General features: G+C 46.7%; 3 protein-coding genes across 3 annotated transcripts; 2 read left to right on the top strand and 1 right to left on the bottom strand.

Annotated features, from left to right (window-relative positions):
* Positions 1-1,319: 1,319 nt before the first annotated feature.
* VPS33A (VPS33A core subunit of CORVET and HOPS complexes) lies at positions 1,320-9,801 on the top strand (the record flags this gene model as incomplete). Its single annotated transcript, XM_082491759.1, has 13 exons — positions 1,320-1,421; positions 1,492-1,557; positions 1,658-1,785; positions 2,315-2,504; positions 3,314-3,430; positions 4,084-4,258; positions 4,967-5,160; positions 6,907-7,033; positions 7,215-7,282; positions 7,830-7,967; positions 8,348-8,485; positions 8,646-8,814; positions 9,369-9,801. The coding sequence occupies 13 exons, from the start codon at positions 1,320-1,322 to the stop codon at positions 9,560-9,562; spliced, it is 1,806 nt and encodes a 601-aa protein (XP_082347885.1). The 3' UTR covers positions 9,563-9,801.
* Positions 9,802-16,315: 6,514 nt separating this feature from the next.
* Positions 16,316-21,143, top strand: DIABLO (diablo IAP-binding mitochondrial protein; the record flags this gene model as incomplete). The annotated part of the gene is made up of 6 exons (XM_082491482.1): positions 16,316-16,362; positions 17,207-17,324; positions 17,674-17,805; positions 18,528-18,638; positions 18,770-18,866; positions 20,172-21,143. 6 exons carry the CDS (start codon positions 16,316-16,318, stop codon positions 20,384-20,386), a joined length of 720 nt encoding a protein of 239 aa, XP_082347608.1. The 3' UTR covers positions 20,387-21,143.
* A 3,127-nt stretch (positions 21,144-24,270) lies between these two features.
* On the bottom strand, positions 24,271-25,659 carry B3GNT4 (UDP-GlcNAc:betaGal beta-1,3-N-acetylglucosaminyltransferase 4; the record flags this gene model as incomplete). The annotated part of the gene is made up of 1 exon (XM_082491488.1): positions 24,271-25,659. The coding sequence occupies one exon, from the start codon at positions 25,657-25,659 to the stop codon at positions 24,541-24,543; it is 1,119 nt and encodes a 372-aa protein (XP_082347614.1). The 3' UTR covers positions 24,271-24,540.
* Between the last annotated feature and the right edge of the window lie 538 nt (positions 25,660-26,197).

Raw genomic sequence — 26,197 nt, 5'->3', positions numbered from 1 at the left:
CCAGGATGTGGTTGGCTTTCTGGGCTATAAGCGCACATTGTCAGCTCATGTCCAGCTTTTCATCCACCAGTACTCCCAGTCTGTGTTGATACTGGGGGTTGCTCTGACCCAGGTGCAGGACCTTGCACTTGGCCGTGTTGAACCTCATGAGGTTCACACAGGCCCACTTCTCAAGTGTGTTGAGATCCTGGATGGCATCCCGTTCCTCAGGTGTGTCAACCGCACCACCCAGGTTGGTGTCATCCGCAAACTTGCTGAGGGTGCACTCAATCCCACTGTCTGTCATTGATGAAGAATAGTACCAGTCCCAGTATGGATCCCTGACGGACACTACTTGTCACCGATCTCCATCTGGACATTGAGCCATTGACCACTACCCTCTAGATGCAACCATCCAACCAATTCCTCATCTACCAAACAGTCTACTCATTAAATCCATATCTCTCCAATTTAGAGAGAAGGATGATTTGAGGGACCATGTTAAAGGCCTTAGAAGTCCAAATAGATAACATTCGTAGCTCTTCCCTTGTCCATTGATGTAGTCACTCCATGATAGAAGGCCACTAGGTTGGTCAGGTAGGACTTGTCCTTGGTGAAGCCACGCTCTTTGTCTCAAATCACCTCCCTGTCCTCCGTGTGCCTTAGCATAGCTTCTAGGAGGATCTGTTCCGTGATCTTCCCAGGCACAGAGGTGAGGCTGACAGGGTGGTAGTTCCCACGGTCTTCCTTTCTAATCCTTTTAAAAATGGATGCAATGTTTCCCTTTTTCTTGTCCCCGGGGACTTCACCTGACTGCCATGACTTTCCAAATATGGAGAGTGGCTTGGCAACTACATCAGCCAATTCCCTCAGGACTCTGGGATGCATCTCGTCAGGTTCCTCAGGTGGTGACGAACCTGATCTTCTCTTACAGTGGGAGAGACTTTGCTCCTTGCGATCCATCCACTTGAGAGGGGTTGCCAGTGAAGACTGAGGCGAAAATGTGGTTGAGTCCCTCAGCCTTCTCCTCGTCCGTTGTTACCGATTTGCCAGTCTCGTTCATCCTGGTGGGGGTGGTTACGCTTTCTCAGACCTTCCATTTCTGGCTGACATACCTGTTCAAGCCCTTCTTGTTACTCTTTGCGCTCCTTGCCCGTCCCTGCACCACCGGCGGTTCGGTGCCGCCGCGGTTGTCCTGGCGCCCGCCAGGGGGCGCTGTGCCGTCGAGCTGCGCGCCGGGCCGCCGCCGCCTCTCGCTGCGTTGGACGTCACACGTCACGTGGCGCGGGGCAGATGATCGCCGGCGTCACGTGAGCGGGGCGGGCGGCGGCGGGAGGGCCATGGCGGCGCACCTGAGCTCGGGGCGCGTCAACCTGACGGCGCTGCGCGAGGCGGGGCGCCGGGAGCTGCGCGAATTCCTCGACAAGTGTGCGGGCTCTAAGGTGAGCGGGGCCGCGGGGAGCCCGACCGACCGACCGACCGACCGACTGACGCCTCTCTCCCTTCCCGCAGGCGATCGTGTGGGACGAGTACCTGACCGGGCCCTTCGGGCTGATCGCGCAGTACTCGCTCCTGAAGGTAAAGGCGGCGGCGGGGCCGGGGGGGTGGCGGTCCCTCGGCTGCCGGGTCTTGTCACCGGTGGTCCCCGCGGTTAGCTAACGCCCTCGCCTCCGCGCAGGAACATGAGGTGGAAAAGATGTTCACGCTCAAGCCGGGGCGCCTGCCGCAGGCGGACGTCAAGAACATCATCTTCTTCGTCAGGCCCAAGCTGGAGCTGATGGACATCATCACAGACAATGTGCTCCGGTACGGCGGGTGTGAGGGGTCGGCTCGTGGCTCTCCTCTTAGGAGGTGGCCGTGGCTGGCGGAGTCTGTTCTGCGAGGGAACAGGTTTGGTCTGAAGCTGCCATGAGATTTGTCACGTCTGGGCTTGAAATGGCAAACTGCGTGCAGCACAGACACTGCGTGGCCACTCCTGGGGCTCAAGTCGGGGTGCGAGGCACCCTAGAAAGGGGGGGGGGTCACTTTGGCTGATGATGCAGAGGGTACATTCTTCATTAAGATAGGCATTCCTTCTAATTAACTGCAATGAGTCATGCTTTGATTGACCCTCCCTGAGAACTGCAGGGAAAGCAAGTCACCTTGCCCTGCTGTGGACACGTGTGGCTGGGTAAAAAACGTTCTGAAATACAAGGCTAGGAATGGAAGTTGGCAACAATAACCAAGTGCAGCGTTCCTATTTCCTTTGAATTCAGTGTCCCCAGCCCACGGTCTGTGCTGGTTACCTGCGCAGCTGAGTTACCGTTTGCTGTGCTCCTGCCTGTGACTCTTCCAGGGAAGACAGAGGCCGCTCTCCCCAGAGGGACTTCCACATCCTCTTCGTGCCGCGCCGCAGCCTGCTCTGCGAGCAGTGGCTGAAGGAGCAGGGCGTGCTGGGGTCCTTCATCCACCGAGAGCAGTACAGTCTGGACTTGATACCCTTTGACGGGGATCTGCTCTCCATGGAGTCTGAGAGCGCATTCAAGGTAAGTGCTCATCTCATCTTTGAGGGAAAATGCTGTGTGTTTTTGTGTTGGCTGTTTGTGTTTGGTGTGGAGGCTCTCAGAGGGTTTGTCAGTGACCAGCACAGCTGGGAAAGGCCTTGCAGAACAAATACGTCTTGATCCTGAGCCTGAACTGCTCTGTGTGCTTTCTGACTAAATGCTGAAGGAACAATCACTACACCAAGCTGCACCCTAGTTCCTCCAGCTTTAACTGCTGGTGTTATTTTCCCAAATTGAGCATTCGTGAGGTGTATGATACTTAGTCGTTACAAAGAGCCAGCACAGTTTGTGTCAATACGCAACCAAAGAGCCGTGTACAATGGTTAACACTGCACACCAAGCTGCACCGAGAATTAACAACTGCCACATACTAGCTGTGTATCCTGTGTTCTCAGGATAGAAAGGATTGGGAGTTTCTTCGGCTATCTCTGCCTTATTAAGCGTAGCCCAGAGGACTTGCCAGGGCCTGCAGCTGCTTGTTGGCAGCTACGCTGCGGTGTTGTGCTCTCAGACTGGCCTGATTTAGAGGGAGAGGCTCTTTGCAGTCGCTTTCTGGCTCTCTTACTCCTCTCCATCAAACTGGGAGTAGCATGTCTGGTTCGGAAATATTACAGTGTCTGGTCTGATCAAATGATTTGATGTATTGACAGCACAGATAAGGTCCGTATTTTCCAACAGCCATAGCTTTTCCCCAGCCTGTGTCTTCTCTGAACTGTTCACGTGGACCATGTTCTGCTGTGGAAGCAGCTGTGTTGGATTGCCACCTTCCATCAGGAATCCTTCTTGTTTAGGAATGTTACCTGGAGAGCGACCAGACAAGTCTGTACCATGCGGCAAAGGGGCTGATGACGCTGCAGGCTCTCTACGGAACCATCCCGCAGATTTTTGGAAAGGGCGAGTGTGCCCGGGTGAGGCAAACATTGCTGCTTAAAAACTGCATCTTGTTCTTCGGAACTGCCTTAAGGAGTGTTTGATTAAATGCAGCTGTGGGTTTTTTGAATTCAGCCACGGACCCTTCTTGTCATATTGGAATTTCGGGATTGTGGCTATCAGGTCTTTGTAATCTCTGGCCAAAAGAACAATCTTTGGTGTTCTAGAAGTCTTTCCTGTCAGGAGGATTTACCTGATTTCAGATGCTTCTTGCTCATAGGTACACTGCTTTTGTGTTTTCAGCAGTTTTTCTTTCTGTGGAGTTTTAACACTTAGCTGTTCTGTTGATATCAGAAGGGCTGAATAAAGCAGGAAATGTGTAACCTACTGCTCATGCCTTAGCTTTTTCATCTCTCCCTATAACTCGCTTACCCTTTTTTCTTCCCTCTGATCAACCTGTGGTTTAATTGGTACCTCTTGTAATGAGGGAACGGCTTGAGACAAACCCAGTGCTTCAGCCTGACACTGTCTTGCTAAGCTGCAGAGGGCAGTAGAGAATTACCCTTTTTTTTTTTTTTTTTGGTCTTGTCCTGCGCCCCATATTTGCACGAGCATGTGCTTGTAGGGCCTAGAAGTCAAATCCATCTGTTGTGGCCTGCACCATAACCATATCAACGTGATTTATTTTCAGCACGTGGCTAATATGATGATCAGGATGAAGCGTGAGTTCCCTGGAAGTCAGAACTCGATATTTCCTGTCTTTGATACCCTCTTGTTGCTGGACCGCAATGTTGATCTGCTAACGCCATTAGCTACGCAGCTGACATACGAAGGGCTGATAGATGAAATCTATGGAATTCAGAACAGTGAGTACTGCCAGGTAAAGGGGAGGTCTCTGGCATGTTGGAGCAGGTTGCAGTGTATCAGGTGGGTTTCTGCTTCGCTAAATGACTGGGATGTGGGAGCAGCTCACCTGAACTTAGTGGGGGGATGGTTCAGTCCTAAGCTAGAGCCCATCAAGATCAGGTCTGGCTCTGTTTTTGCCTAGGAAGGGGAATTGAGTATAGGGCATGGTTACTGAATGGGCATGTTTTGGATGTTGGCTGTGTGCAGCAACACTGACACAGAATACGTAGCATGGGAGGAGAAATGTTAGTATGCCTTCACCCTCCAGCCTGGCTGGCTCACATGCCACGCCAAGGGGATGGGCACAGTTCGTGAAAGGCTGTTCAGAGCGCTCTTCTGCTCTTCAGCAGGTAGTGCGAAAAACTCCAGAGAGGCACTTATGGGTTTTAATCCCTCCTGCTGTACTGAAGACTGTCTGGAAGGCTGCCTCCAAACCTCTTTGGTAGCAGGGTAGCTAGCACTTGGGTTCTGATCATGTATGTGTGTATAGGTCTCTGGGTCCCTGGGTGAGTACAGAGAGACTCTCCTTAATTAACACATATGCACTGAGTTATTTGGGCATTTATATTAGCTCCCAGATCGGGGGACACATTTCTGTAGCCTGCTTATCTGAACTTACGGTGGTGAAGTTCTGGTCCTTATAAGGGTTATTTCTCTGCATTTCATAGCTTATGTGAAACTCCCTCCTGAGAAGTTTGCCCCAAAGAAGCAGGGTGAGGGTGCGAAAGATCTCCCCACAGAACCCAAGAAGCTCCAGCTGAACTCTGCTGAAGAGCTGTATGCTGAAATCCGAGATAAGAACTTCAATGCTGTGGGGTCAGTGCTGAGCAAGAAAGCCAAGATCATCTCAGCAGCCTTTGAGGTGAGGCCTGTACCCGGCCGTGCATCCCTTGGGCATTCTTGTTGTCAGATGAGTCACAGTCAGCATTCAGCATGGCTGTGTCTGGCAGCTCAGGCTGTTGCCATGGAGTAATCCTCCAGCCAGAGAAAAAAAGGTAGTCTTCAGATGCCCCTCCAGTCTGTTCCTCTGCCCTGGGACGAGATCAGCTCCACTTTGACTGTTCTGAGGAGGTGTTGGTCAAATCTCCTCTTAAGAATCCTGTAGTAATGCAGATCCTCCCTTCCCTGTCCCCTTCCCCACACCTCTGTTCTGGGGCTTTTCCTATCCTCACTGTTAAAAGCTTGTCTCAGGCCAGCCTAAAACACATTTCTGCTGTATGAGCCTGTAGTTTCCTTAATAGGATTTGCTTTTGTGAGTCTGCAGAACAGTCAGGTGCTGCTTCCCTCTGCACGAGGCCAAAGGTTCATTCTAGTGTACTATCAATTCTGCTTTGTTGCAGTTGTTACCTGTTAACTGAAAGGTCCTCTTCCCTTTGTATTCACTGAGGATGCACAGAAAAACTTTAAGAAGTAAAACTCCAGAATGTACATTGATAAGAGTATTATGGCAGCATGAAAAACAATAGGAATGTGAAAAAGACAGTTGTCTTACAGGTGGTTTGACCTGTAAATTCATGCTTATGTGACACCTTAGACAAAGCTAGAGAGTGTTTGTGGTTTTGCTTGAAAACATCCTGTTGATGATTCATAAAAAAACTGAGACCCCATATCTCTGCTTTGAGACTTCGTGGTGGTTCTCGACAGAACTCATTGTACTGTTTGATTGTATTTCCTTGGGGGTTTTTTGCCTCTTCATTTTTACCACATTTAAGACAAGGCAGCGGTGCTTTAACTGAAATACCGTGTGCTCAGCCTCATCTCCTAGTAAATGTCTATTATTGCAATATTAGCGCTGAAGGTGCTAAAGATGGATTATTCATACTGGTTGTTAAAAAAAAATCTAAGAAATTGTCAGAGATAATAGGTGATAATGAAACAGCAGCATACTGGCAGCAGAGGGCTTCTTAAATTGCAGGCTTCGTCATTATCACTGTCCTGCCTGCACTTGCCCATTTAAATCCTTCACATATGCGTCAAATTATTATTTTTATTCCAAGTTGCAGCAAGAGGCGAGTAGCCCAAATGAAATACAGACCTCTGGACTGCTCTGAGAGCTGAAATCTGCATTATGCTTCATCAGATCCTTGTTCAAACCTGGGATGTTGTTACAGCCAGGTACAATGAATGGCAGGCTTCTGCTTGTGAGGGGCGCAGACCCTGCCAACCCAGTTCCTCAGCACCTTTCACTACTGTTTTGAGCCTCCGTTTCTGACTGCATTTGCCTCCAGCTCTATGTTTACTGGCAGCTAGCAAAGTAATTAATCTTTGCATGAAAAAAGTAGTTTTGCTGGTAGGGAGACTGAGGACCAGATAGTGATGGCTGAAGTCAGAGAAAGGTGAAGAAAAGTGATTGGCAACGGTGGTATAATGGAAAAAACAGTCTAATGATCCTGTTGTATTATGTCCTGCCTCTTCTAATGATCAAAGTACTATTACAGGTAATGCTGTACTTTAGTATAAGCATTTAAAGTCTTTTGTCCAAACAGTTGCATATCCCTAACAGTATCTGCTGCTGCAGTGAGTACAGTAAAAACTTTGTCATCATAAAATGGTCTGGTTGGTGTTATTAATCTGAACAAGACCTAACCTAAGCAACGGATTTCTTTAGGAAAGACACCACGCGAAAACCGTTGGAGAGATTAAGCAGTTTGTCTCACAGTTGCCACACATGCAGGCAGCAAGAAGTTCTCTAGCAAACCACACCTCCATTGCAGAACTCATCAAAGACATCACGAGTGAGTATTCATCGAATGGTCTGACTAATTTCAATATAGCAAGATGCAAGACAACCTGATGGACATCATTCAGCTTGGCAAAAATTGGCTTTGCTCCATCCAGTGCATCTCTGCTGAAATGTTAAATGTAGAAAATAAGTTGTTAGTTGCTATTGTATTGATTTTCATTCTTTTCCCAAAGCATCTGAAGATTTCTTTGATAATTTAACAGTGGAACAAGAGTTCATGTCTGGAATAGACACAGACAAGGTAAGTAGATAATGACAATTATTGACTTATGTCTTCAAAAATAACCCAATGTATTTCTCTGTTTTTTTTCCATTTGGGTTTTTTGAGAGAGGAAAAATCTGATCTAGATGGTATCTGTCTCCTTCCAGTGGAAAGGTTGCGAGCTCTCATGTGTGTCTTCTTGCGCATTTGCAGTTTTTTTCCCAGTGACGTGCATTGCCGAATATACCTGAAGACGGTGCTGTACTGTGTGCTTTGCCAGGCTGCAGTTACCTATCACTGCCTGTAAAGCAGATGTATACAGCTGGGGAGCTTTGACTTGTATGGGGCACTATGTGCTGTGAGGGATCAGTGAAAGACTGAAGACCGTTAATCAGAATTTTTTCAGTGCATCAGTCTAGCTATTGACAGTGCTAGCTATAGACATTCTTTGGAAAGATCCTAGGTGGCACCAGTGCTGGATCACTGTTTTACAGTTGGCCTTGAGCAGGTCTTCCCAGGTCTTCTAGGCACTTTAATGGGTCCTTAAATAACAGATTATGCTTTTCTGGTTTTTTCTTTTTAATAGGTTAACAATTATATTGAAGACTGCATAGCTCAAAAACATCCATTAATCAAGATCTTACGTCTCGTTTGCTTGCAATCTGTATGCAATAGTGGACTGAAGCAGAAGGTTCTGGACCATTACAAAAGAGAGATTCTTCAGGTTGGGCTGTAACTTTTGGATCAATAAATGTCTGAGAAAATCCACATCAAAGCCTCAGCTCTACAACACTTGCATTCTAGACAGATGCATCTTACACATGGGTAGCATTGATTTCCAGTGTGTACAGACAGAGCACTGAGGCTTCTGTTTGGGCTGATAGCAATGACTCGGGAGGAGCTTAATATGTATTTTACAACATGTAGATACAGAGAGGTTTATAAACATCATTGTACTTTTTACTGTTACGATTTAAACACTCTAAATGGGATACACTTTACATTTTTAGACTAACATCATTGCTTTTTTGTTTGTTTTTTTTTTTAAACACTCTGGTCATGGATTATTGACATGGTATTACAGGTAAATTCTTCATATTGCAGACTTACGGCTATGAACATGTATTGACGTTAAACAACTTAGAAAAGGCTGGACTCCTGAAACCTCAGACAAGTGGTAGGAATAACTACCCAACAATCAGGAAAACCCTGCGCTTATGGATGGATGATGTTAATGAACAGGTAAATAGGCGCCTCAGCCGTGAACAATACATCTAACAATACAAAATTATGTGCAGCAGGAAAACCTTCATCTTTTTTTAAATTTATTTTTTTATTTCTATGGTGCTGTTTTGCAGCACGTAACACTCACCCACTGCACACACTCTGCTCTCTCCTGCAGAACCCCAATGATATCTCCTATGTGTACAGTGGCTATGCTCCATTGAGCGTGCGCCTGGCACAGCTACTGGCTCGGCCAGGGTGGCGGAGCATAGAGGAGGTTTTAAAGATGCTGCCGGGTCCCCATTTTGAGGAGAGGCAGCAGTTACCTACTGGCCTTCAGAAAAAGCGTAAGTTTTGCTTTGTTTTCCCATTATTTAAAGGGGCATGCATCTCAGGCTGGAATGAGACAAACTGAAATCAGGGCTGGCAGAGTCCAGGCATCTATGTTATCTCCCTGTCTCACTGCAGTATTAGATCTACCTAACCCATTTTGGACAGATAGCTTTCTGGCCTCTTCAAAACATCCAGTCACATATTCAGCCTGCTATTAATACACAGCACTGTGTGCACTGAAGATACTAGACCTGTACATTTGTTTAACTTTTCATCAGAGTACTAAAATAAACCCTAACTTTACATTGTGATTTTAGGAAGTAACATTGCTTTACCAAGAAGGTCAGCATCACTCTCCTAGTATTAAGCCTGGGCAGACTTCCTGTAAAGACTTCAGAGCCGGGAGTGTAGTATCTGCCATTTCTGGGCCCCGGACTAGTATTCTGCCCTATAGGTTTCCCCTCTAATTCAGCTGCTATCTTTATTATTTGGGGTTTGACTGACAGTTGATGGATAGGAGACATAAAAATAAAACTAATACAACCTGTACATTTCTCTGAATGCACAGGTCAACATGGTGAGAACCGAGTCACTCTGGTGTTCTTCCTGGGAGGTGTGACATACGCAGAAATTGCTGCACTGAGATTTCTGTCCCAAATGGAAGATGGAGGCACAGAGTACGTCATTGCCACTACAAAACTGATCAATGGAACAAGTTGGATCAAATCCTTGATGGAAAAACTGGAACCTGCCCCCTTCTAGGGTCTGTGACGAGACAGTAAAGGAGAGAGGCCCTTTGTGACACATGCATGTCACCTTCTGGTCTTCTGGCATGACTGCATGAACGTCAGAGAAATGACAGTGAAAGAAGCTCTCCTGAGACCAGCTCATGATGCAGTTACCCACATCCCCCTCTTCACTGGTGTTCCTACTGTTTGTGGAACTTCCTAGTAGACAAGCAGTGCTGAAAGGCATTAACAATGAAATAAACAGTAGGAGAAAGAGAGATCCTGGCTTGTGGTCTGAATTGGCAAATAAGTACTGGGGGAGCAGGGATTTACCCTTTGCTGCTTTATTTTTCTTGCAGTTTAGCTTTAGTGGGAGATGTGATTGCTTCTTTTTACCTTCATAAGGTACTGAGGAGGCAGGATGTTTATGTTCCTGATTTCATACTGCTATTCCCAGTCTGTTTTTCTGTCTCTAATGCTTGATACATTCCATCAGTGCAATGGACCTGTTGCTGTTAGAGATCTGTACTCAGCTGCACCTCTTGCTGTACCCAGGGTTCAGTTTCCTGTTCAGCTTTGTGATGAACGCCAAGAAACTTGTGCCTCCCCAGCTTCAGCACATTCACATCAACAGGCAGCAGCAAGGCCAGGCCACAGTAGCTAAATCTTCTCATGTCATTGGAAGCTGATTGTGCAATGGAAAGACAGCTGCTGTAAAGGGGAAGCAGTAACTTTTTTACTCCATAGGTTTAGAAATCTGATGGCTCGTGGGCATCTAGAGTAACGCACCTGCAGGACCTGCCAAGCCTGCGCTGTACTGCAACAAGCTGTCTGTAGGCCATAGTCAAGTCCATTGTCCTGCATGCTTTGGCCAAGGCACTCATTGGGTTTTCTACAGCAACAGCTCTAAACCCTGAACTATCCACATGCACATCAACAGCACTGACTACAAATACAACGAACTGCTCCCGAATTACAAAGGAAACTATTTAGCCTTTTACTTTAATAGCCCGTGGCTTGTTTGTTTTCCAGAGTCCACTTGACTTGGGAAAGCTAATCCAGAGTAGAAATGACAGGAGCTTATGTTTAAAGACACACAGACACTCTCCAGGTGTTACTCAGGCCAAAAATAGCAATGTCAGTGACACAGTAAACATCATGTTTAAAACAAACACTTTTTTTTTTTTAACCTCCGGTTCACTTTATAAATTGTGGTATTTTCTGCCACAACCTGTTGTAGAGCTTGAAGTTATAAAATGGAAATTTCCATGGTCTTGGTGGCTGGGCCCTTCGTGTTGATGAGCCAGTGTGTGCAAGAGGCAGCTTCTGGCTCCAGAAGACTCAGCCTTGCTAATTGCTAGGGGCTAGGAAAGCCGGGGAGGGGTGAGGGGGTGTTGTTGCTGATGCTGGCAGCAGCTGACCACTGCCAAAGCCTGTGCTGCTGCACCTCGGCCCTTTCCCTGCTCACTGTCACTGTACTCACATGCTTCAACAGCAACCACTGGGGACTCTCATGGTATTAAAGAGTGAAATGCAAAAACAACTAAAAAAAAATATCTCACCCTGCACCTTAAATCACTCTCTTAGGAAACATTCTGTTCTTAGGTATCCTGCATAATGCATATGTCCCCCAAAACCTTTAATTTTTCCAACTGTTACAGTTATGACTGGGTTTCAGTCTGTTTTGTTTTCTAAGACGGAGTTCTGCCACATCAGCCCCTTCACAGCGCCCCTGTCTGTTTAGCTCCAGTTGGCTTATGAGAATAAAATAAAAATGTATTTGATTTTTTTTTTTTTAAGTGTCACTCTGTGTCTGGAATATCAAAAAAATAAATAAAACAAAACCCTGCATTGCGGTAGCTGTATCCTCCCCCCTTTCCCCCCTCCCCACCCCAGGAAAACTGAATTACTTAAGTTGAAACTGTTTTTCTAACATCTAACTGTTTTTTCTTTAAGCTTCTGCACTAATTACATTCTGTTCTGCCACTTAAAATACTGCATCAGAAATAGTTATGGGATTTCTTGACATCTAAAGAAAAATACATTTTTAAAGAAAAATACATTTTTAATCATTTCAGAGTTTTTACTTCAAGTGGGTAGGCAACTTGCAGCCTAGTCTTAAAAAAAAGAGAACATGCTGCAACTTTCACGATGCAAGGAACAAATGTGGATTGCTTTGCATTATTTCCCCAGTTCCACTGTAAAGTAGGTAATTCCACGGTATTTAAAAAGAAAATTGAAATACCTTTGGATCAAGAATTAGATGTTTCAGTGCAGGGAAAACAAGAAACAATGTGATTCAGTGCAAGCCTTACACAGTGTCCTTGGCTTGGCCTTGAGGGTCTTTGTACTATCACAATTTCCAGATTTTAATTTTTTTTTTTAATCTTAAAAATTGAACTAATAGCAAGGAAATGAGTAGCACTGATCAGGTTAGTTTGTGAACTAAGGTCATGACAGGTAAAAGCTGAGCCACAAGTGAATAAAGGAAACCACGCATAGCGCCACTCAAACAGCTTGCTTACCCTTGGACCAGGGTAACCACTTGGACCAGCAAATGTGTTTGTTAGTAACATTAGAGTGAAAACATTTCGAAAATAGTTTATGCTGGACTGTTGTTAAATTCTAATTTAGCAACAACACATATTTTTTTGCAGACTGTAGCCTGCACCACCACTAAGCAAGAGCCATGTGGACACTCAAACTAGACAAAGTCTTCTCCTGGAACTATTCGACAAAAACAACAACAACAACAACAAGCCATCTTGACGTTGATCTATTCTCTAGAGGAGCAATTACTACTTAACAGGCTTCCTGAGCAGCTTGATTATGTTCTGCTTCTGTCTAAGGCCTTGCTGACCATGCGGGTAATAATTTGATAACAAGAGAGCCTAATTAAATTAAGGGGCCATTTTCTACATCATAATATCTTTGTAGGTAAGAGATTTGATTTGCAGTACATACTCTTCCTTCTCTCTGTTGTCTGCATTTGTCTGGTTTACCAGCAAAAAAAAAAAAAACAAAAAAAAAACATTTCCCAACCTCCACCCCAAAAGACTTTCACTTTTCATATAACAGTATCCGAAAGCAGTTTTGCTAAAAATAAACACATAGCTTACCTTCCTCCTCTCCCCACCCCCTTGCTGCAAAGAAGTTACAGCTCTTGCTCTCTAAAAGGTAGGGATGACTTCTTGGGTGTGCAAGGATGAAGCTAGGGCAGTGGACTAGCGACAGTGCAGTGATTAGGCTGTCTTCACCACTCACTCTCTTCTGATAAAAGAGCCCAACTCAGTCTGCCCAGTTCCATCCTGTAATGTGCTGCTCATCTGGGACGATCCCCAGCTGTATGTGAGCATCCTCCCCAAGTCGCCCACAGAAGCACAGGGATCTCAGAGAACAGAGCAAAAGGCACAACAGCCTTCCAGATAACTGCAGAACAAAAAGTGTAAGATGACACAACACTGTCAGAAGGAAAACCCCCACATTTAAACAAATGCAGGGTTTGACCTGGTAAGACTAAGCCATGGCGATTAAACTCACAAAATACTGTTGACAAAAGCACTCAGGGGAAGGGGAGCTATTTGGCATGCTCTGTACTGCCGTGCTGCACAGAGCGCAAAGGCGCTATGTCATATAATAATTGGTCCTGACCACACCTAGTGCATTAGTCCTCGTGTGGGCTACAAACACAACCTCATTACTCCTGGCTCCCAGATGAGCAGATCAGAAGGGGATCAAACTACAGCACAAACCGTTTAGAAGCCAGAAACTGAAGGGACAGTTGCAGAACAAAACTAGTGAAAGAAATAGGAACTTTACGAAGTAGAGACCATCATCTGCCTGGGTAAGTAGTGTATTTCTTTATCAACATCTTTTTAGAGAATCAGAAATCATGTAAAGCTTATAGATAGAAAACTTCAATGCTTTGAACAACCGGGAAACCATGGCTGGTTTTAAAATGCAATAGCTCCTATAATGTATATGTTTGCCTAAGCTTAGAGTGAAATGACTGAACTCTTTAATAAGACCCAAAAGTGAACTCTTTATCACAAGAGCTCTTTAAAAAATATTCTAAGTGGTAGGATGGGAATTCATTTTACTTTGGCAGGTTTTAGACTCTTTAGAAGAGAAGTAATCCTTTTAAGTTAGCTTTATCTTAAGTCTGGTTTTAAATTCCTTTTATGTGGTTGATGAAGAGTGTGGATATTTTTAACAGGCACAGTTATGATCAAAATTTAAAAGAACATATAAATTGGAAAGACAGTAGAATTTTTTAGATAGGTCTTCACAGTCTGAGGAGGCAACAATTTTTGTGAAAGAGTTCGGATTTTATATTAAACTAACAAATAAGCAATCACTTCTAAAGTGATGTGTAAGCACGACTTTAAAACACAGCCAGAAGATGAATTCTAAAGCATCTTACTTATCCCATGTCTCCCATTTAAAGGTTATTTTTAACATGAGATATAAATATTTGCCTGTGGAAACTTATATTTAAGCCCCAGTTTTCATCATTCTTAAACAAAAGGCTCAGTTTGTGCCAGTATCTCCATTAGATGCAATTATATCATTAAATATTAATGGTGGCTTGCTTGGAGGAATTGACCACTTTGATCGGAACACACGGTTGGTAATGCACCATCAGCGACCGCTCTGAACGTGAAGCTTCCTAGATGCACAGCCACTGACACAGAGATACCAGAAGCCAGCTGGACTCTGTAAGGGTCACTAGCCTTTACCGACACAGCAGTGTCCACTGCCTGTCTGTCTGTATTTTAATTTGCTTAGTTACCAGTCCCGATTTGGAGACTTTGGTCAGATCCTGCTCTTTTTCAACACTACGCAGCTCAGCGACCCTGTACAGGACTCTGAACAAACACACACAAGTCCAACCTGACGCTAATGACTTTCTTAGATGGCCCGGTCCCTCCTGAACACAGACATTTCTCCCCACAGCAGAGCCACCCCGTCGGCTCTGCGCCCTCCTTCATCGGAAAGACTCATCCTATCCCTTTGCTTACAGACCGGAGAGGAGCAGGGCAGCAGCCGGCCCCAGAAACCCTACCTGCCGCAGTGCCAGGGCAAACCATGCCGGACTCCTTCGCCATCCATTTCCTCAAAGTACTGAAGGAGCTGCTGGCCTTTGTGCTGTTCAGTTACACCGTGCTGGTTGGGGCGCTGCTGCTCGCCGGCTGGACAACATACTTCTTGGTGCTTAAATGAGAGATCCTCTTCTGCTCCGGCAGCCTCAGGCCGGCCAGAGGCACCGGGTTCCTCCGGGCTGTGCGTCTGCTTGATACACGGGATGGTAGTCCCTTCCTCCTGTAAGCATTTGGTTTCGTTACTGCCTAATCACAATCTTATTTTCTTATGTAAAAAGAATAAAGATTAAAAAAAAAAAAAGAATTATCTACATGCATGCACTTTACTGATCTTTGTGGCTCTTGCAGGTTCTTTGAGTCTCCTAGACTTTTGCTCCCCATTCTCTGAAATATTTAAAAGCCTCCCGGTAGTTTTCTCCTGAGATTCCCACCCTGCCTCGATCACACGGCAGTCTGCCGTGCACAGTGGAGGGACGGGAGGGATGCAGCACAATTCAAACATGATCAACACCTCAAATAAACAAGTCCTGCCTTGTCTAACTGTGCCTCATTAAGGGTGTGAGGGCAGAGATAGAGAAATTAAACTTGTAATTTATGGGTTTTTTTTTAGAAGCCCTGGGAAAAGACATTTCAAATCAGCACAAGGCCTCCCTCTTCCTACAGTTTTATGAGACACACTTCATGGGGTGGGGGCACCCACACATTATTAGAGGCCTAATATTTGGCGCGCTCCAGTGTGCAATGCTTTTCAACAAATGCTTGAAACATGGGAGTTAACTGAAAGATGCATCTGCGATACAGCACTGCCTTACTAAAACTAAGCTGTGCTGAGTAAACTGAGTCTCACAGAGAATAAATAGGAATTTCTGGTATATACGGAGAGAATAGATTTAATTGATCAAGGCCCTTCATGTGGAACCATATAGGAAACCTTTGCTAGAGAAGCTGGGGATTATCAGTAGTGTGGCACTAGCCAAAAGCAAAGCAGCATCAGAGATCCTTGAAAGACAAAGTAAACCTAAGCACAGGGTGTGGGGGAAGAGAGCAGAACCTGTGGCAGTGAATCAGTGTGACCTCAGCCAACACTTCTGCTGGTGGCCGGGCACACAGCTGAGGGCTGTTCTCTGCAGAGCCCGGCTGGCCTGTCAGGTGTCTTGAAGCAGGATAACACAGGAACGGGCCAAGCGCGGCCTGAGCTGAGCACTTCTCATGCCATATCTGCTTCAAAGCCCAGTGATGGCGTGACCACAGACCAGCGCCATTACCTGGAGGGCCGAACTGCCGCCGGGGCCGCCCGGGACGGCGGGAGGGGCTCACCCCGCAGGCGGAGGGGACACCGGCCCGCCCGCCTCAGGCTGCCGCCCGCCTCAGGCTGCCGCCCGCCTCAGGCTGCCGCCCGCCTCAGGCTGCCGCCCGCCTCAGGCTGCCGCCCGCCTCAGGCTGCCGCCCGCCTCAGGCTGCCGCCCGCCTCAGGCTGCCGCCCGCCTCAGGCTGCCGCCCGCCTCAGGCTGCCGCCCGCCTCAGGCTGCCGCCCTCAACCAACGGCCACGCGCGCGCCCCACCGCCCACCCCACACGTGCCCGCCCTCTGCGCATGCGCCACGCCGGGAAACCAGCCCCGCCCGTTCCACCACCCCGCCCACCGGACGCGCTGACGTCACGTCCGGCACACTGGCCACTCCCAAGATGGCTGCGGGCAGTCGGTGGCTCCGGGGCTGCTGCTTCCTCCTCAGGTACTGCGGCGGGGCGGGGACTCAGGAGCGTTTCAGTGAAGCCCAGGCGGCGGTTTGCCGGGCTGAAGTCAGCCCCCCGGCGGGGTTGCCCGCCACTAGCTACCGTGCCCGCTTCGTTTGCCCGGTATCATCGCGCCCGCTGCGGCTGGAGCGGCGGCCTGTGCCGCAGAAATGGCCATAACGCACCTCATCTGTCTGCAGCGGCCACAGCACAGCTGCAGTAGCACAAAGCAGTAGGAGCTGTGGTACCCATACAGGGCTAGCTACTGGTGGGCTGTAGGGTAAGACTACACAGCATAAAAGAAGGACAACTGACCAGTTATTTTCAGAAAATTGCTGTACAACAAAAAAAATTCTCATGACTGAGTGCTTCTGGTTTTCTGCTGGAGTATTTGAGTGACAGGGCCTGACCCCAGGGACACTTACACAACATTGGATGTAACTAAAACTGACTGCCGGCGGCCCTAAATGTCACTGAATTGCAGCAAACTATTACCTGTCATACTGCTCACCTGCATGTACCATATATCACGTTTAAGCATGCTTTTTAATTTGTTTTCCAATATTATTGAATATTAGCAGTGTGTTGGTACCAGATAAGATATGTTTCCTCTCCCAAAGGATTAATAACACACTAGTTACTGTGCGTGTCTTCTTGCACTTATAATTAAGTAATGTAACACAGTTTAAAACAAACTTATTCACTATTACACAGCTGCCTTACAGAAGCGTGGTAGAGACTAGGTCACTAGAACAGCTTCTAGGTGTTCTTTTCCTTTTTGATACCTATTTCCCACCACACAGAGGTTATTCCTTCCGCTTAACTTGTTTCTTGTATTTCCAGACAAAGCTTCCCTGTTCTGGCCAACGTTAGGAGGCGCTGCCTCTCAGGCGTGAACGGACGATGGCACCAAATGGGCGTGGGGCTGGGAGTGGCCTTGTGTGCAATCCCAGTCGTGGAGGTAACGTATCTGGAGTGAGGTACATACAGCACCTGCTCGTTAGAAACAGTTGAATATTCAAAAACACTTGCTTAGCATATTACAAACTAGGACACCCTCAGAATTGTAGTCCCTCTTGGGGATCACAGGTGTTTAAGTCGTGTAGTTGTTAAGGAAGAGAAATGAGAAAGACTATGTCTACCTTCAGTAACAACTTGCAAAAGTTACCTTGTTTTACAGTGGCAAAACGGGAGTGAGAATTAGGCTGTCCAACCTTGTAACCAACAGTGCTTTTCCTGACCCCTATTTGTTACTAATAACATCCATAGGAAAGTCAGTGTAAAGGTCATGCAAATGTCTTGTCTTTCAGAAACAGAACTCGGTTTCTCTCAGTAATGATGCCTTGATTAAAAGAGCAGTTTCCTTGGTAACAGACAGTACTTCTACACTCCTCTCTCAAACAACATATGCATTGATTGAAGCTTTGACAGAGTATACAAAGGTAAGATGAGGGATTACACACTTTGCTAGCAAGACAATACTGGAAATATTAAACTATTTGGGACTAACTACACCTGTTAAACCATACTTAAAATGGACTTTGTCTTTTTATGTATTTTAATAAAAGAGGTGTGGGGGTTTGAAGATGTCAGGTCCCTAGATAACAGTGGGGTTGGGCTCACTGTTCTACTACATCAAATACAGAAGTTATTTTTTGCTTTGTTAGACTGTTGCTTTGAGCTTGAACTTAAGCCGAAATGACCCATGTCTCGGAACTGGGGTTAAAGAAACTCGTAACAGTTATTGGATACCTGTGTACTGAGGAAGTAGGATACGCTACCCTGTATTCTGAGGTATTTTATTTACCTTCTGTGTCCATTTCTAAGGCCATGAACTTGAGTTTCATCAGAAGAATGGAGTGAGCCATATTTAAGTCTGAAACAACAAGATACAGCTTTAATTTTATAAGTGCCAATTTGAGTGAAGTATTTGCATTCTGGTTTACTTCCTTTTTAGTACAGCAAGTATATAAAGAGATGCTGTCCACAGCACTACGGCAAGCAGGCAGCAAATGCTGTCAGTGCCTCCAAAATTACAGTGAAGTTAAGAACAAAGCACCTTTGGAACCATTCAGCAGTTTTGCTAATTAACACCAGTTAACACTGAGACAACATCAGAGATGTACAGATTGTCATGCAATTGTGTGAAATTATTTCTTTGCAGGCAGTTTATACGCTGGTGTCTCTCTACAAGCAATACGCAAATCTTCTTGGGAAAATGAATTCAGAAGAGGTGGATGCAGTCTGGCAGGTGGTTATAGGAGCCAGAGTTGATGTAAGCAATCTGCCTCTTAAAACTCTGCTCAGAAAGTTCTCATCTCGCTTGGTCACCTTTTCACAAAAGCAGTTTGGAAGAGCATTCAGTACCGTTACATCTAGTTAAGTAATACTTTGTTTTACTCCTAGATGACAACAAAACAGCAGGAATACCTAAGGCTGGAATCCAGCTGGATGACAGCATTACGTCTTTCAGAGATGGCAGCAGAAGCTGCGTATCAATCAGGTAAGCACAAGCAGAAATACTGAGAATTTCTTTCCCCTAGCATTTAGGCAGTATTTATTGAATGAGAATGGAGTTGAGACAGACACAGAATATATGTTCCGTTAACATACCAGTTTACAACTAGTGCCTGGCTTTTAGAGATGCTGGGAACTTAAACTCTGTTATTGGCTACAGGTCTAGTAGAAGTGTTCTGAGAACTAGACCTGGAAGCTTCACATACAGTTTAGATCAAGACCAACCATGCCAAAAAAATGTTTGAGGGAAGTGTTTAGTCATTTTTGAATGCTGTGTTCATAGAATCATGGAATCGTTTAGGTTGGAAAAGACCTTTAAGATCGTCAAGTCCAACCATTAACCTAGCACTGCCAAGTCCACCACTAAACCATGTCCCTCAGCGCCACGTCTACACATCTTTTAAATAACCTCCCGGGATAGTGACTCCACTGCTTTCCTGGGCAGTCTGTTCCAGTGCTTGATAACCCTTTTGATGAAGAATTTTTTCCTACTATCCATCCTAAACCTCCCCTGGCACAGCTTGAGGCCGTTTCCTCTTGTCCTATTGCCTGTTACTTGGGAGAAGAGACCAACACCCATCTTGCTATAACCTCCGGTTCTGGGAGCCGCAGAAATAAGGCTACCTAGGGAGTCCAGCGGGTCTTTCTAGCTGGATTCACTTTTATTAGGGTGAGAATATTTACCTTTCACTCAGGAAATATCTTAATTTTGGTCTTTTCTCCCTTTATACACACTTCCACAAAAAGCGTAGAGACTTGATAGCTCTGAGATTGAGTTATGGGCTGACTGATGGTAAACTGGCAAAGTTATTGGAGTAGAGAAGGGGAGGAAAGCGATTAACATACAGGGACACACCCTAACTCTGTAAGTGCCTGAAAAAGACACAGTCTGTAGGACCACAGGAGGAGAAGGGATTCCGAGCTCAGCAGTGCCACAGACATTCCCGCTGCTGGGAGGTGCCAGGACAGGACAAGGACTGAAGGTTCCTAGCACACGATGACTGGGCTAGGCTTAGTTCTCAAACCCACTAGCACAAGCTGATCACTCTGATCACACGCTGGCTGTAACCCACTTGGGTGGGAAGAATTCAAGGGGGGGAAAAAAAAATATCTCAAAGTAGGCACGTTGTTGTTTAAGGTAAATGAACAGTAAATGCATTTAGCGTTAATATAGCTCAAGAGCCATCAAAACACTTAGCAAAGCAGATGATAATTATAGACGGTTGCTTCCTTAACTGAATGTTTGCCGAGTGCTCCTCTAACCCAATGTATTTAAATGATTACTTTTCAGGTGCAGACCAAGCCTCTGTGACAGCCCGCAGCCACATTCAGCTCGTGAAATCACAGGTGCAAGAAGTACGACAGCTGTCCCAGAAGGCAGAGACCAAGTTAGCCGAAACTCAAACAGAAGAGCTCATAAAAGCTCAAGGAGAGGAATCTTCATTGCCACAGGGTATTTTAGGAAGTACAGAGGCGGGTGAGGACCCTTACCTTCGGGAGGACTGAAAAGAACTTGAGCGTCACTGTAGAATTTGTGAGAGTGAATTGCAAATTGAAGGGTCCCAAACTATTAAGTGTGGGATAGTGGTAAACTGCTGAAATAAGCCTATGATTCCATTTTTTCCCCCAGACAGGATTGCTTTACAAATCAAGTCAGTTCCAGGTATCTGAAAGGCCTTGATCTTGTTTGTAAGTTACCATGTTTGTAATACTTATGGATTCAATTATTTAAATGTTTAACTATGCAAATGTGAAAATTGCTATCAAGGATAGCTTGTTGTTAATTGTCTCTCTGCTGGGAGGGTCCTACCGCTTGTTTGATATCTTTGTGAGAGCTCTCTTAACTTAGAGGCTAACTAGGTATCAGCCAAAGAAGTGTATTTAAAAGTCATTATTTTTAACCTGTGAAGTAAATGATGTCTGTTAGGAGATACCTTTATTAAACTGTGCAAAAGCCTCTCATTGCAACTGTGCCCATTTGGATAAGAGATTAAACACTGTTTTCTGTTTGAACTTTAAATTTTGTAACAGAGCTGAGTCTGACAGCTGCATCAAATTACACTTAATTGCAATCAGGGGAAACATTGCCTATAGAGCTGAAAACTTTCTGTGGAGTTACCCAGGCTTTTAGAGAAGTTTTGCAGTTCAGTACAGCAACCTCTTTCACCCATGAGTCACCCACCGCTTGTAACACATCTGCCTTCCCCAGGAAGCAAAAGGAGATTTGATTTTCAAGATACTGTGGTTATAAACAAAGTTTTTGTGGCAACTCCTGCGTACTTCTTTACAAAACAGTAAGCAAAAGCAAGTTTTACATATTTGAATGCTTTCTAGCACAACTTTCAGGAAAATAATCTCTCTTTTTTGCAAGCTTGATGTTTCACTGCAGGCTTCAAAACCACAGGTGTCTTTCACTGTGTTCCTTTTCTAACGACAGCTTAATGTGAAATTTGCAATATTAACTGTGTAGACAATCTAAACTTGAGATTGCTTTGTGGAATAGCATCCACTAGAACTCTGTCACTGCTGATTTGAGCCAGTTAATCCCCATCCATCAGGTCTTGTAAGAAAACGCACATTAGTCATAGGTTTTTCACCACAATTTAGCATCTGATGCACTACATCTGTGTCGAGGTTGCTGGTACTAAATTTGAGTTGGGCTTGAGGAGGAATTTTTCCAGCTGTAGCACAAGCCTTTCTACCTGCATTTCATTTCGCTTGCCTTTTGAACAAATGCAATCTCATCTGCACAGCACTGTACATTTATAGATTAAATAGTAAAGGAATTTACACACCATCTTTCCTTGCTCCTGCTCCTCACTGGGTGCTGCTGTATCCCAAGGGAGTCCGGAATTCAAGCTCACAGGAAGATGCCAGTGTCTGCTGTGCCAGTAGTCAGGAGGTCCCAAACACAGCTTTGGGCTGGAGCATTGGGAAAAAAAACACTATCACAAGAGGATTATTTGCAGCAGTGGCACAACCACACCCTCAAGAGCCAAATGCAACTTCAGGTCGGGCTCTAACCACAACTGCTCGGATTCATTACATGCTGCAGTGTCCTGGTTTGAGATAGAACACAACCAATTTTCTTTTCAGTAATTTTACTTTTCATTTAAATCTCTTCTAAGTAACGGCACTCTCTGAAGTTAACAGCTTATTTTTCAGACAGTGTCTGCTTCTAGCAGATAACTTCTGATGTTTATATTCCACATCGGGCACCAAAGGGAACATCTGTCTTTTGTTTAGTGGCCAGCCCAGCCTAAACCACGACGACGTGCAGTTTAAGAACATCTGCCAAGCCACTGACCCAAATGTACATACAGGTTGCGCTCCTTACAGGATGCCACAAAAACGCAGATGCTTGCATGACAAAGATGTGGCGCAAGACAGATGAACGCTGCTACAGGAGTCTGCAAAGCAGCACATTCTTCCCCCTTCAGAGCCTGCTCCCAGCCCCCTCCTTGCCCCGCACCTCTCGTTTCACTGCACACCCTGCTATTCCCAAGACACGGCTGTACCCACACACATCCAACCTTCAGACGTGACAGCAACCAACTAGTCAGTTCAGTCAAGTCACAATGGGAGCGGGGAACATGAGTGGCTCTTTATCGCCTCCAAAATGGGGTGGAAAAAGTCCCACACCTTTCTTAGGAAGTGAGAGTTGTCTATCGGGGGGTTAGCCCATATGCCTAAGCCCACAACAGACATGACATCACGCTCTACATGATGTTACTGAGTTTGCATTTGGAATCATCTAGCGGATCAGAAAAATGCTGCCACAGCAGTTCACAGGGTACCATGGTACCCGCTGTGTCCAGCCTCCTCTCTGGAACAAGCAGCAGTGCCCAGAAACTAGGTTTTGCTGCCGATACTCAGCCTTGTTTACAAAGCCAACATAACTGCAACTACATGTAGACAATTTCTCAGGTACAGCTAATTAATCCCTGTTAGGGCCACAGTGAGAAGACAGTAGCAGCTTGTACAAGTCCACGCTGAGGATGGATACACACACGCAGGGAAGAGCATTTTTTTCAGACAAGCACTGGCATCTGGCACAGAAACAGCTTGCATGAGAGTGGCAACACCTGCCGTTAAGAGCCTGGCTCACGCCGTAAGGCTAAGCTAGAACTATACCTGGTGCTTTAGAAAGCCCACAGGCAGCAAGGGACATGATCAAACAAGGACCAGCAGCACTGCCAGGAGTCCCACATCCCGAAGTCGTCCAGGACCACACCACCACACTGGAAGGCAGGGCAGCCAGCCTGCCCTGAGAGCTCGTCACACCTCTGGTCTCAGGACGCCCTCCGTCTCTCTGCCCACGGAGGTCAAGCAAGGACCTCCTGGAAGCCCATCCCAGGCACCTTTGAAAGCTCCAGCTCACATCTGGTGGGTGGTGAACGCTGGGCAGCTGGCACCGGAGACAGCAATGACAACAGCACAACACAAATTGCTCCGATTTGTGTAATCACACACTTCCTCTCTACCCTCTACCTCCTTCTGAAGCTTCCAGGCTGCTTCCTGCTCACATGTGGCACAGCAGCTTCTGATCTAGCAGCAAGGCACCCTGAAGCTGATAAGCTTCGTCAAAGTATCACCAAATCTTAGTTTCATATTTGATCTTTCCTCAAATTAGCGACTCCAGCACGTTGATAATCACTTCGGTATGAATTCATCTTGTCCGGACAGGGACAAAGGCAGCTGCTCACAGCAAAGGAAGTGGCAAGTTTCCATTTCCACAAAACCTTATCCTCTTTAAGAGCAGTGACTCCTTAATGCAAATACCCAGCACCAGATCTTAGCCTTCTCTGGCTTTTAGTTCTCTTAGCTTTCAGGACACCCAAGAATACTCCTGTGAAAACACTTTTCAAAACTGTATTTTATTTATACCCAACATTACAACAACAACAAAACCCAAACACCTCCCACACAACATGAAAAGCTACAGCCACGATAACTACCACTGTGATTATTTAAGACATATTGCTCCTCTCAAACCCAATCAGAAAGTGTTTGTGCAAAAGCTGCCAGTGCAAGTAAACCTGTAATAAACTTCTGTAAAATCCAAAGGCCTTGAGTCAGAGCCCAGTCCCTTGGATCATCCTGCTGTGTTAACGCAATACATTTCTGAGGCTTTTTTTTTTTTTTTTTGTCCCCACTCCACTCCACTCCCTTCCTCCTGCTGTCCGGTAGGACTTGTGGGATTGCTGGCCAGGGACAGTGGAGTTGCACTGCAGTGGACCCAGCAGCACACACCCTTTCAAGTAATTTCACGTGCTCTGGCACTCATTAGTCATCATCGGCTTTCCTACATGAGACTGAATTTGGCCAGCGGTCAGACACCAGCCTTGGTGTTGTAGAGCCTCCATAGCAGGTGGCACCTCACTCACGTCCCTGTGGCAGTTGTGACTTCCTCTGGTTCTGGTCTGGCTGGGAGGAACCAAGCCCGGTCCCCTGTGCCAGGTCTCACTGAGCTACTGGCCCCATCCCCACCCTGTGACAATTCAACTCCTTCAGGAACCCACCGACAGAAAAAGACTTACTGCAAAACAGACCCCTACGGTTCAAGTACAGTCTGTTAGTAGAGAACACATTTCTACCACAACCTGATTTTTAGTTTAAATGCCCTGTATTTGTCACCAGTCACAATCCCGCTGTGCTTATCAGTAGCTTCTTTTCCAACCCCTTCTGTAGTTGTGCGTTACTGACACTGCACACCTAATGCTGTCATCCTTTACCAGTGTCCACATGATCCACATCTCGGTTGGGTTTAGTTTGTGCACAATCATCAGCTCTTTGTACAAGCACGGATCAAAAGGATTGAAAGGTCTCTGGATCCCAAAAGTCTTAAAGCCAGGGTGATTCTTTGGGGTCACTGCCATCTTTGCCAGACACATTCCCACAAAGACATCATCTATTGGGAAGAGCTCCATGTCCTCTGCGGTGCTCTGGAGGCGGCGCACTGTCACTCTAGACATCACATAGCCCCCTCCACCCGCGTAGAGAGGATAAAAAGAGGCTCTGTACATGGACTCTGGAATAAAGTATTTGACCTTGGTGTTCCTGATGGGCCGGGCGTTGGCAATCACATCCCCAACAAAGAGATCCTGTTCAGGGTCCAGTTCTTGGAGGAACTCAACAATGTTGTAAGTGTTGACAAAGACATCATCATCACCCTTCAGCACAAACCTGGCATGCAGGCAGTCCTCCATGAACCAGCGGAGGAAATGCAGCTCCTTGAGGGTCAAGTTGAAGAAGTTGTCAACAAAATCCCACTGCAAGATGTCATCAAACTCCTGGCTCTCATAAGCCAGCAGCTGGTGCAGGGGCTGTACCTGGATTTTGGCCTCTGAGCGTCCTAGAAGGAATATCAGTCTGATGCGCTTGCCACCAATGGAGACCTCCTTCCCCCATGTGTTCCTGATTGCCACTCGTCGGTCTATGTTTATCGGGGAAGACTTGATCGCCAGCAAGAGGAACGTCTCTTTGTTACACCTGGAAGGCTTCAGCAGGACTGAGAAGTTCCGGCAGTGCTTGTATGTTAAGAAGATGCGATGAAGCTCTGGGAGGTTGAGAGAAGAATTGGCAAGGGTCAAGTTTGGCAAACACTTACTGGGTTCAGCATTATCCATAACCAGAGACTTCAGTTCCTGATTTGCTACATTCACTTTCTGCTCCGCTGACGATGCTGCCAACTTTGCCTCTTTCTTCATGTAAAATACCCACGCCAGCAGCGTGATCGAAAAGGCGTAAAGCGCGAGATTTTTAATCCTGGGATACATGGCAACCTCCGGCGCAGAACCCAGGCCCTGTGCGGTCAGAGGAAGACGAGCCGTTTATGAACGAGACCTGCAGACTTATACTTTCCACTTGCGCTCGCAGCACTCCCACGCCCACAGTCGCGCAGGGACGCTCCGAGCCCCCCACCAGCCCGGGCAGCCGCCGGGACGGCTCTCCGCCTTTCCTCTCGCCGTTGTTTCTCGGCTCCCACCGAGACCGAGTGCTGCCGGCGAGGACGGGAGCGCTGTGCCGGGCGCGGCGGCCGCTCGCCCCCGGGAGGGCTCGGGGACACGCACCGCCCGCGGCCCGGGGAGAGCCCGCCCGGCCCGGCGCTCCACGGTGCCCCCCCATCCCCGGTAAGCCCGGGGTGAACCCCCCGCCCCGGTCTGCAGCGGAGCCGCCGCCGCCGCCGCCGCTTAGACTTACCGGGAGCCGCTCCGCGCCGCGCCGCCGCCACGCACCGCCCGAGGAGGACGGGCCGGCCCCGCCCCGCCCCGCCCCGCCCCTTCTGGCCCCGCCCCGCCCCGCCCGGACCCACCG

The sequence above is a fragment of the Vanellus vanellus genome (assembly GCF_965231255.1).
Source record: "Vanellus vanellus genome assembly, chromosome: 16".
NCBI classification, from domain to species: domain Eukaryota; kingdom Metazoa; phylum Chordata; class Aves; order Charadriiformes; family Charadriidae; genus Vanellus; species Vanellus vanellus.
The sequence above is the reverse complement of the archived record's forward strand: the minus strand, read 5'-3'. Positions and strand labels throughout refer to the sequence as shown.